Source organism: Syngnathus floridae, chromosome 15, assembly GCF_059516105.1.
Source record: "Syngnathus floridae isolate MCC-2025c chromosome 15, RoL_Sflo_1.0, whole genome shotgun sequence".
NCBI lineage: Eukaryota > Metazoa > Chordata > Actinopteri > Syngnathiformes > Syngnathidae > Syngnathus > Syngnathus floridae.
The window spans coordinates 6,743,541-6,755,032 of NC_142427.1; the positions used below are offsets into that span (position 1 = coordinate 6,743,541).

The 11,492-nt window shown below is 41.6% G+C and overlaps 3 protein-coding genes across 6 annotated transcripts; all 3 read left to right on the forward strand.

Moving 5' to 3' along the window:
• Positions 1-2,163: 2,163 nt before the first annotated feature.
• plp1b (proteolipid protein 1b) lies at positions 2,164-6,262 on the forward strand. 2 transcript variants are annotated; one of them, XM_088399338.1, is made up of 7 exons: positions 2,164-2,325; positions 3,697-3,883; positions 3,975-4,131; positions 4,336-4,513; positions 4,756-4,829; positions 5,052-5,117; positions 5,531-6,262. In XM_088399338.1, exons 1-7 carry the CDS (start codon positions 2,322-2,324, stop codon positions 5,600-5,602), a joined length of 738 nt encoding a protein of 245 aa, XP_088255464.1. In that variant the 5' UTR covers positions 2,164-2,321; the 3' UTR covers positions 5,603-6,262. The 2 variants fall into 2 exon arrangements, with proteins under 2 accessions (XP_088255464.1, XP_088255463.1); XM_088399337.1 differs by lacking the exon at positions 2,164-2,325 and adding an exon at positions 2,375-3,389.
• A 709-nt stretch (positions 6,263-6,971) lies between these two features.
• On the forward strand, positions 6,972-9,426 carry LOC148386166 (uncharacterized). Of its 2 annotated transcripts, none has more exons than XM_088398711.1 (2): positions 6,972-7,243; positions 7,504-9,426. In XM_088398711.1, exon 2 carries the CDS (start codon positions 7,531-7,533, stop codon positions 8,800-8,802), a length of 1,272 nt encoding a protein of 423 aa, XP_088254837.1. In that variant the 5' UTR covers positions 6,972-7,243; positions 7,504-7,530; the 3' UTR covers positions 8,803-9,426. The 2 variants fall into 2 exon arrangements, with proteins under 2 accessions (XP_088254837.1, XP_088254836.1); XM_088398710.1 differs by having other exon boundaries at positions 6,973-7,243; positions 7,527-9,426.
• A 292-nt stretch (positions 9,427-9,718) lies between these two features.
• cwc15 (CWC15 spliceosome associated protein) lies at positions 9,719-11,491 on the forward strand. Of its 2 annotated transcripts, none has more exons than XM_088399127.1 (7): positions 9,719-9,785; positions 10,141-10,285; positions 10,388-10,500; positions 10,566-10,666; positions 10,748-10,858; positions 10,946-11,109; positions 11,188-11,491. In XM_088399127.1, the coding sequence occupies exons 2-7, from the start codon at positions 10,155-10,157 to the stop codon at positions 11,315-11,317; spliced, it is 750 nt and encodes a 249-aa protein (XP_088255253.1). In that variant the 5' UTR covers positions 9,719-9,785; positions 10,141-10,154; the 3' UTR covers positions 11,318-11,491. The 2 variants fall into 2 exon arrangements, with proteins under 2 accessions (XP_088255253.1, XP_088255254.1); XM_088399128.1 differs by having other exon boundaries at positions 9,727-9,785; positions 10,144-10,285.
• The last annotated feature ends 1 nt before the right edge of the window (position 11,492 follows it).

Consider the following 11,492-nt stretch of genomic DNA (forward strand, 5'->3'; position numbering starts at 1 on the left):
GAGGTTTTCTATTTTCATACCCTATTAAGTAAACAGGATTTATTTTCATACGGGATAACCGGAAGAAAAAATCTTAAAGATTAAAATAAAATGTATCGTACTGTTATACAAAGTTAAATTCAACTGAACTAAATGTGCATTTTATATGTATTTTATTTAGTAATTCTTTCATGTTCCACTAGAGGGCGCCAGCATGCGACTGGTGTCACTCGTATCACACTTCGATGCTAAATGCATATAAAACTAAAACCAGATATTTTTGTTTTATCTTGTAAACCTGTCAAGAATTTCCCAACTCCACAAAGGGTATCGCATTTTTCAGCCACTTCTTGTAAATTCTAACCGCTACCCATTGTCTTCCTTTGTTGTTGTCTCCTTAACCCTCCTGTGCCCTTTCCTCACTTGTTAGCATGAAAGACTTTCCAGAGTGCTCAGTTAAAAGCGGATAAATCATTCGTTTCATCAAAAGCAAATACTCCATCGCAGGAGGTCATTGCCACTGAATTTACGTCCTCCAAAATGCTTGCCTGTTTGTTTCATGGCTGCTTGTTTGTTTTTCCAGCACGGATTAGCACAGCAGAGATAAGAGGAGGTGCAAATATTATTACAGCTCCGCCTCCCGCTGTTCAAACACATGTGGAACACAGTGTCCGGCACGCAATAATTTTATCACACGCCACATACGATCCAGATAACACAAATGCAGAAGAATTTGCTTTTGCATGGTTTGTCGCTGTCCATGGTGCTGATCAGGTGATTGCATCTTGTAGCGTTTGTGAGCTGGATGACAAATGAGTTTATTCAAAGTCCATTTACCCACTGACTAATGACTTTAAAGTAGTGTTTAAGTGTTATAATAATTCATAACGTGGGCCGCTCACATCTCCCCATCTGCACCCCCCCTCCAATTTGAATACTTACATAAATGACTATCTCTCCCGCGAGCCACTGAAGACTCCTCCTAATCTTTTTTTTTGATCGTCAACAGCAATATCATGCACCCCGTGTCCCGAAAGCTGCCTTGTGTGCGTTCCCATCCATTCCTTTAGGTTAATGAAGGCTTCTCATCTCTGTCGACCTGCCTCGCGTTCTTTTCAAAGCCATTTCAAAGGTGTCCGTCCTCATCAACATTTTAGCTTAACAATGCCAGCGTCGTTAATCTTCTTCAAGCGCTACATGATGTTGCCGTATCTTTGAGGGGTTCAATTTAGTTGGAAAACAAATCAGTCACGAAGATGGTGGCATAAAAAGTTACACACTTGATGATAAGAGCTTGCTCACAAAGTCTTCTTTTAGCGATGACCAGTCCAAATGGAGCGCAAGAGAGATTCCAGCTATGTGTTTAAAAGGGCATAGCATGGAAAAATTAGAAGGGGATCTTATTCCCCCCCAAAAAGGGAGCATAGCAGTGTTCTGTCCAGTTCCACACTGGCTCCTTTGTACTGAACCCAGCTTTGACATCAACTGGGTCAAATAAGGAAGGGTGGGGGGGAGCGGGCAGCAGCTGGACCTGACTGTCAATGTCACCCTTGTTAGACAACTTCATCAACGTCCGTCACTAGCATGTCGATTTGTTTTGCTACCTTTTCCCAGGCACACCTCTAATTGATGTTTATTTAGACAACACAACTTACTGCTAAGTTAATTTAGATGTTGAGGAAATCCATTTGTTAATACAGCGTTTAAATGAAAGAAAATGGAAATTGTGTTGTCTTATTGAAATTAAACATCAGTAGCTTGGCCGGCAAACAGTCAAATATAACAACTTTTATTAGTTTCAAAGCAATTTATTGCTGGTTTTATTGTTAACAAGGCTATTACACGCATTGTGTTTTTATATTGTTATTGTTTATTAACATGTAGCACCTAAGCTGCGTTTACAATAAAAATATTGTAACAATAATACCTCTGTGATAGTATCAATCAAAATAGATTTATTTTTTAATAGTTTGTTTTTATATTTATTGTAATAGGGATTTGTCCAGTTGACACAAAAGCTCATTTGATTCACTCCCCTCATTTCTGTACCTGAGTAGGAGCAGAAGATTAATCGAATAAAAATAAACAATAGCGAGAAATTTGTGACCTGCCTGTCACCAATGCTGAACCCACGGGGCTATAAATAATGTCTGGCAGCCGAAATGGGACTTTGTGACTTTAAGATGTCACTTGGGGTGATGTGGTCCATCTATTGTTGATGAGACAAAAGCGCGAGTCAGATTCATATAGGAGTGGCGCCGAATAACTTCTCATATCCTCATATCAGAGTCGGGAAGCCGCGCAGCCGAAACTTCAATCAACCTCCCAACATCTTTCCGGACATGGGTGAGTGCACAGAATTTTTAATAACTCCTTTTCATCTCTTATAAAAGCCATTTGTGAATGTGTAAATGTTGCATTGAAAATATAATTTATGACCTTGGACATGATTTGTGGAATTGAAGAAGAAGCAGTATTTCTATTTTTTACTTTTTCCTTCATTTTACCGTCACAGTTGATATATTACCTGTTGAGTCGTTAAAGTCGTTTTGCACACATTTTTAGTCGAGTGAATTTTTTTTTTTTTGGTCACTCATTTTAACCATGAGGTGGTTTTTAATTCCAAAACTTCAATGAGACAAGATTCACTTCCTCTGATTTTTCTTGCACTCCACTTGCAAACATCTTGAGCACCAAAATGCTCGATTTTGGGATCTGCATTGATTGGCTGGCATCAACTAAATTCACTGATGCCCTTTAACGCGTAATAAACTGCTCCTCGCCGTTCTCCAGCTGAAGCGTGGGCAGACATCATCATTACCGCATCCCCCAGCAGTCTCCTCGCTGATACGATTTAAATTTAGATAGCAGCGTGGTTGCTTCCCACTAAAAGTCGTCAAATGCTTCACCACGTATTATCGATGTTTGCAACTGTACATCCGCTCCGTCCCCGTCCGACCTGACACCGAGTGACGGATGGATGGAGGATGGCCTGACATCGCAAGGGGTGACCTGTTGACCCCCGCCTCCCCTCCCCCCCTGCTGCTTCTACTACATCATGCGTGGCTCTAAGGTCTTTGTTTGCTTGATATCACTGGCCTTTGTCCCACGGGCTTGACAATGGCTACCTTATGTTTGTCCACAATGAGACGCTCTCTCTTCAAGGCTGTGAAGTCAGCGTTCCACCACCAGCATCTCTCTTTAGCGTGGCGACGCTTGTGACCGTCGCAGAAGGAGAGCCGGACGAGCTTCAGGCGTCGATACAAGCGGACGAGCGTTCACATTGCAGATGAAATTATTTCGTAGTCGCTTGTAGACAGTTTTCATCTCGGGGAACTTGCTTGTAGTGGAATACAGGATCAGAAGCAGGATGTTTCCGGTCAGACAGCCTTGGCTTTGCAAAGCCTTAGGTGGTTTCCGTTATCCCATTTGTGTCACTGCTTTTATTTATTAACACTGAGGGTTGTTTGCTACCTGCTTTGGCTGCTCACACCGGGCAGAATGTTTTTGAAATAAGCAGCGGTTTTCTTTGCTCGCCTGCTTGTGGGTTGCAGTGGTCTTTTTTCTTTTTTTTTTTTCTTCCCCAGCGAATGCTGATGGATTTGCCGGGCTAGCTCTCCCGCAGGGTGAACGAATTCCCCATCCAGGCTTCGATGTGCTGTGTGGTTGTGTGTGCGGTATGTGCCGCCTGTGTGCTGATATATTATGCCCCCTCAGGTTGTTATGATTGCTGTATCCGGTGCTTGGGGGCAGTGCCCTACCCATCTCTGGTGGCCACCTTGCTGTGCTATGCAGGCATGGCTCTGTTTTGTGGCTGCGGGCACGAAGCCTTAACCCAGACCGAAGTCCTGGTTGAGACTTACTTCGCCCGCAATGAGCAGGACTTTGAGATCGTGGCTGACTTGTGAGTGTATTTTCCACGCTTGTTCTCTAAATTCGTCTCGGCTTTCTGCCCGACTGACCTTTTCTCCCCGCACCCCCCTCCCCTTGTGCAGTGTGGAATACTTCCAGTATGTCATCTACGGCCTGGCCTCATTTTTCTTCCTCTATGGTATCCTGCTGCTGGCTGAAGGCTTCTACACGACAAGCGCAGTCAAGCAGACCTTCGGGGAATTTAGGAGCACCCACTGTGGGCGATGCCTCAGCCTGACGGTGAGCACAAGGTCAAAAAGGAAAGAGAGAAGCGGGGAGGGGGGGGCAGCGATGCCATTGGGTCATTTTGGCGATGCGTAATGCCCCCCCAAAAATAAAAAAAATGAAATATGGTTAATAGCAGACTTGGTGATGCCACATTCATCACACAGCAACTTGCAGCATTCCCATGACCCTAAATTGCGCTTTTTCAAATTTCCACAGTTTATCATTGTGACGTATATCTTGGCCTTCATCTGGCTGGCAGTGTTTGCCTTCACTGCTATTCCGGTCTACTTCTTGTTCAACATGGAGCAGACCTGCCACGACATCAACATCCTGGCTGAAACAACCCCCAGCATAAATCAGCACAGCTGGATTTGCATGGACGCCAGGCAATATGGTGAGATGCTCCTATAATGACTGACCGCATGTGCGCATGATGAGAATATCAATGGGCTTTTTTTTTTATTGTGAGGCAACAAATTCATCATTGCGGATTACGCCAATGCAAAACTAGTTAGTAAATTGCCCATGAAATTCCTCAAAGTGAATTTCCTTGCTGATGAACGAAGAATGCTTCTCAAGGTTTTTGCAATCAGCATCGGTAAGAGATACATCACTTATGTCACGTCTTTATTCAAGGGCTGCTTCCTTGGAATGCGGTGCCGGGCAAGACGTGCGGAATGACCTTGGCATCTATTTGCAAGACGAGCGAAGTGAGTAGACGCTTTCCATATTTTATTTCACGCACCCTTTCACCTCAACTTTATCTTCATGAATGATGTTTGGTGATACTCGGCAACATCTGTCCAAAATGAGTGTGGTGTGAAAGTGAGAATAATAACGTACACACATGGGGTGCTTTATTAATTTTTCGGGTATTTTGAGGATATGAATGTCCCAGCCTGAGACTAATCTTTGTTTGTTCTTTCTTTCAGTTTCACCTCACCTATGACCTGTATATTGCTGCATTTGCTGGTGCTGGAATCACCCTCTTAGCATTGGTGAGCATTAGTTTTTCCCGCACTGGTCAGAATGTGATTAGCATGTTTATTTTTTTAAATTGTTTCAGCTGGAAATGATGTTCAAGAATATTATTAAGATTTTTAAAAACTATTTTTTTACACTATAGTAGTGGTTCAATATACCGCTAGTGGTATATGGCTCCCTCTAGTGGTCTGTTAAAAATACCTAGGTCAGTTTCAGTTATATTTAACTTTTAAGCTAAAAAATTTGCATTTCCTCTTTCACAACTGTTTGTTTTTAACTGTTGTTTTTATTCTTCAATTTACACACTACTTGCAAAGGCAGAATTTGCAACATACGTAGCTCAGTGTGCCAAATCAAATGTTTTACGACTGAAGGCTTTTTTTTTTCCTGTTCCCCTCCTCCTCATCAATATATTCTTGCTTTGCAGATTCTCTTTTTGGTTGCAACCACCTATAATTATGCAGTCTTGCGGTTCCTGGGCAGGAAAGGCGTACGCTAAGTGCTCAAGCATCACCTCCGTCGATGGCGTCCTCTGATTGTGAGATGGACAGTCACGAGCCAATCCGGTTCCCTTGCTAGTACTGCATCCGGTAACTTTCCTCACCACTGTGTCTTGTACGCGAACAACTTACAAAGAGATGAAAATTCCCACCCTCCTCGATGATTCTCTTGGCTTTGTTGTTCATTTGTCTTTTTGGTGACGTTTAGTGCCAGCGCTATTTTGATGTGTGGCATTTCAGGAATAATAAACAGCTCACCTTGCAAAGACTAACTTTCCTTTTAGCCCTTTCGGTGCTTCGTGAAATATGCATTGGGTGTATGATAATGAGTTGGCTGTGTGTGTATGGATTGTGTGCTTTGAAAGTGAATGTACCAAAGTTGTCTGCAGCGTTTTGTTGTATCAGCCTGCCCACTGTCACTCACGTAATTGCTTTGTTTAAACACCACTGTGTGGGGGCGAAACAAAGCCATGTATTGGATATTGGAGGTGATGCCTCTAATGCTTACAATAACATTTCCATCTGTAAACTCTGTTAAACTCGTCCGCCCGCTCTGAAACTTCAGCTTTGTCATGTGTGGGCATTTACAAAGAAATTAACGTGGGTGAGTTTACTGTAACCTCAAATTGCATGTTTTCAATAAAATTGTGTTTAATCAACACTATTGTGTTACTTGTGCAGGGTCTGAATTTTTAGATAATGAGGATATAGTTTTTGTATATTAAAGTCAACCTTGGTATAAAGTGTACAACTGAGCAGGAGCAACACTCATTCACGTTACAATGAGACCATCGTGAACATCGTCACCAGGACCGCCATCGTCGCATTCTACATGATGGTGCTGAGTTGGTGCATCGACATCATCCTTCTCTAAAGTTGTGTGGGCAACCGGTTGATCTCCCACTGAGCTGTTTTCTCTTTGTGTTCTTAATGCGATTGGTGATGGGCCGTATCAGCAGTTTCTTTGTTGTCTTCGGAAGCAAAGACAGAAACTGGTTGCTCAGCGGCTGAGATTGTGCCTCTGGGTGTTCCTTTGTTTCTCCATCTTGTATGACTTGAGATGGAGAGACTGGATAGGAATTTGAAGCATCTTCACAGGGTTTTGTAATAGACTGGTCAAAACATTTGTCCTTATTTTTGGGTTCATCTAGTTCCACTTGTTTTTGTGTAGGTGGCCTGTCACATTAGGCATTATTTACTCATAAACATGCACTTTTAAATAACGATATCCGCTTTAAGCAACTGCTCATTTCTTCTGTTTTTAATTTCTGGGAATATGACAAATTGAATTTTGAATTTCAGCGATTTTGCAGCCGGAAACGAAAGGCCTTTATTTTGAAATGTCAGACTTTTATTTTGAAAGGCCGTTGATCCACTTCCAGGTTAGAAGAACCTTGACAAGGAAACACCTTCATTTCTACTCATTTGTTTTTGTTTTGTTTTTTTGTCGGTAACTAACTTTACGGCTGCAGAAGCATTAGCGGTCATTTTTATGTGGTTTATTTTATTTTTCATTATAAACTACGAAATCATTGTCTTTTGGGTCTCTTGCAATTTTATGTGCAGCAATTACGTTTAAGCCATCAAGTGGGGGCTGATGTACAATAATTTTCTCCATATCGGCTGATTCCAAAGCATCAGTAAGTCATTCAGTATTATTTGCTCATATTTTAATTTTAATGAATAAATATATATGCATCAAGATAGATGTTTTATAAACAGAGACAAATGTATTCTACATTGTTACTACTTGTCATGCATTCAGGTTCATGTTCCTATCCAGAGTTGACATTTTCGTTTGTTTGACATATAGGTTTTATTATTGTAGATAGAAAGCATGGATTGTGACAAGCATCTCCTCTCTCTCTGTTTTTGCAATGGAAAATAATTAAATCATCAGCTGTGTATTTTACTCCATCCTAGAAGCATGCCTTCAAGAAATCATCTTGACAAAATTGGAAGGAAGAAGAAAAAGAAATGGACAGAGGAAGCCATGGAGCATGCACTGATCGAGGTCAAGTCAGGGAGGTGCACTGTGAGAAAGGCAGCCAAGGAGTTTGGAGTCCCCAAATCCTCGCTTGGGGACCGGGTCAGCGGACGGGTGACACCAGGGAGTCGTAGTGGGCCTGCTCAGCTTATAACATCTTCAGACGAGGAACTGTTGGTGGAGTTCTCCTTATACATGTCCAAACACGGATTCCCGCTCACGAAGCAGCAGCTGGTATCATTTGCGTCTTCCATTTACAAGCGTCAACACAGACGGGTGGCCTTTTCGAAATTGGGTCAAACCTGGTGGCTCAACTTTAGGAGGCGTCAAGAAAAGAATATTACGATTCAGCCAGCAGACAGTATTATCCGAGGTCGGATGGTCCATGTGAGGAAAGAAACATTGGATCATTTTTTTCACCTCCTGAGCTCTGTGGTGGAAGCTCACGCGCTTGGGGACAAGCCTCACCGCATCTGGAATTGCAACGAGATGGGTTTTCAGCTGGCTCGGAAGAGGGCGGTTCTCTCCAAAGCTGCCAGTTTAGATTGCAAGTCAACTCCGGGCTCCAAGGACTACATCTCAGTCCTGGCTTGCTTCAACGCAGCAGGGAAGGATATCCCTCCATTTATCGTCTACTCCAAATCCTACCCAGGAGGCGTGTGTTACAAGACGCAAGGACCGTCAAATGCCCTCTACGGGTGGTCGGATTCGGGATGCGTCACTTCGGAACTTTTCAAGAAGTGGTTCCTCAGACACTTCTTGCCGTATGCTCCTAAAGAGCGGCCACTGCTGATCATTTTTGACGGCCACAAGTCACCCGTGAACCTGGAAGTGGTGGAGGCTGCCCGTAAGGAAGGCGTCGTCCTTGTGTGCCTGCCACCTCATTGCTCTCACATTCTGCAGCCGCTCGACGCGGGCCTATTTCCGCTCATCAAGCGGCGGTTCGCCGCGCTCTTAGATCAGATGCACCCCACGAATGCGACTCTCTTTACAGTCAGCAAGAAAGACTTCTCGGGCGTGTTCAAAGAGGCATATCAGGTGGCTAAAGAGGACGAGGGTATCAGGATAGTTCAGGAAAGTTATAGGAAATGCGGCATATACCCCGTGAGCCACTTTCAATGTAATGGCAACCTTTTGATGACATCATCGCACAACGTGGACCCTGAAGCATCAGGAGAGCATGTTGGAGGTCTTGCTGCGGCTGGACATTGATCTGTTATTTACAAATATAAATGAACACCAGATTAGAAGTGCAATGATTAATCAACAAACAATTATTATTTTTGACTCAATTGTTTTTTTTTTTTTTTAATTGCTTAATTGTCCAAATGCATGGAATTTCAGTACAGTAAATTGTAGTTCTCCATGAAAGGAGACTGATTTTCTTTGTGTTCAATCAAATTTGCTTTTCATTTGAAAATCTGTCAATAATATTTAAGCATTTTTCTGACATGTCACAGACCAAACCAGTGACCAAATCATCATTAATTTATCTTTGTACATTTTCTCACTGCCATTTGAAACACATAATTCGACAAATCAATCAATTATTAAAATAATTGTTTGTTGCAGCTCTGTACTGGATGATTATCAGAAAATGGAAGCTGCTATTTGCACTGATGACATGCATGTTCCAGAATGTAATTGACATGGGAAACTTTGCTGACAATGCTATGTTAGCATTTGTAAAAAAAAAACAAAAAAACGATTTTTTACTGATCTCTCAATAGATTCAATATCATCATTATGCTGACATTGTTGAGTTCATTTGTTGTTGAACTTCCTCATTTATTTGAATGCATTTTCACACTGACAAAATAAAGATGGATTAAATTATGTTCTCCCTCTTGAATAAAATTGGATATTTCACGTCACACCCATAGAGCTTAGTCATAGCAAGAACATAAGGCTGAAATAACTTGATTTAATTTAAATGTAGGAAAATAAAAACAAATTACATGAAATCATATTGAATATAATTACAGATTAAAGACTACGATTTAAAATGAGATGTTTATTTCTTTATTATAATAATGTATTGAATATTTTAAATACATTTTTGACTCCCTTTAAGCTCATGCAGTGTTTATATATATGAAAAAAATTGTCCCTTGCGTACATAGTGACTAAGCTTTTGCCGGAAGTGACGTATTGGTTGCGGAAGCTCATCCTTTCTTCAGTACGGTTGGTTTGTTGTAAGTAAGACAGCTGCTTTATTTCTATTACTAGTCGCTAGCGTTTCGAAAGCATACATTATTGTTAAACATGTTTTATTTTTTGTTGTTTATAAGGGATTTTTTTCCATTCTGTGAAATAGCGTTGTTCAACTTTGGGTGCGTCGTTAGCATTACAAGCTAGCAAACGTCTCATGGCTCTCAGTGATAGTCAATAGTAATGTAGTAATGTAGCTATAAATCCTTTATGGTATGATTATAATATTTTTTCATGACTTAATTTCGAATCATAATTGTGTCAGTGCTGTTCTATTATGAAACTCTTGAGATTCAGTCAATTCTGTGTCATTTATTGTCGTTCAATTGCCGTGTAAAGAAGAGCCGTCCACGATGACGACCGCTGCAAGACCAACATTTGAACCCGCCAGAGGAGGGCGAGGAAAAGGAGAAGGAGATTTGAGTGCACTGTCAAAGCAATATTCAAGTCGAGATCTTCCCGGTCACACAAAGATCAAGTATAGGTCAGTAAATAAATATACTCAAGCAGCATATTTTATATACTCATCTACAAGTGCTTACATGAAATACACTTTTTCAAATCTGTTGTGTGTTCTGTCTGTTAGGCAGCCAACTCAGGATGCTCCTGAGGAGGTGCGTGCCCGTGACTTCCGCAGGGAGTTGGAGGAGAGGGAGCGTGTAGCTGTACGTGAAAAGACGAGAGAGAGGGGACCAAGAGGTTAGTAAAGTTTACCCCTTGCACTCTGTCTTACACTGGTTTATAATTCATTCTTGATTCTCCAGAGCACACCACATCCTCTTCTTCATCCTCCTCATCTTCAAAGAGACCCAGACTGGATCAAATTCCAGCAGCTAATCTCGATGCGGACGATCCCCTTACCGAGGTATGTACCGCACTCATCCTTCAAGACTGACAGCATAAGCACAAAGCCGCTTCAGTCACAATTGTGTTTATTTGTGAAAAGGATGACGACGATGACAACTCTGGGGACGATAGCGATGATGATGACACCGCAGCACTTCTCGCAGAACTGGAGAAGATTAAGAAAGAGCGAGCTGAAGAACAAGAACGCAGGGTGGACTATCAATTTACAAAAAATATTTAAATGCTCTAGTTCGATTTCATGTTTTTATATCTGCATTTGCACATTTCTCCATCTTAGGACCGGGAGCAAAAAGCAGAGGAGGAGAGGATCCGAATGGAGAATATATTAAGTGGCAATCCATTGATTAATTTGGCAGGACAGCAGCAGCAGCAGCAACAACAACAACAGCAGCAACAACAACAAATCGTTCAGGCTCAGAACACATTCAAGGTCAAGAGAAGGTAATGCAGACATGTGCCATGTTTTTTTTCTACAATTAATGCTTACCTTCAACAACTGATCAAATAATTTCTATCCAGGTGGGATGATGATGTCGTGTTTAAGAACTGCGCAAAAGGATTGGACAAAGCACGCAAAGAGAAACGCTTCATCAATGATACTCTGCGCTCTGAGTTTCACAAGAAGTTTATGGAAAAATATGTCAAGTAGACAGTGAAGTGTATTCCTGTGATTTCTTTTTTTTTAGTTTACAGTAGTTAACCTCTGTAGCGAGGATGATCTGTTGTCATTGAAATAAAATTTCTTACGTACATTTGTTTGAACAGCAACTTTAATCTTGTATATAAATGTGAGCGCCATAATTAAAGATCATAAAACATACAAT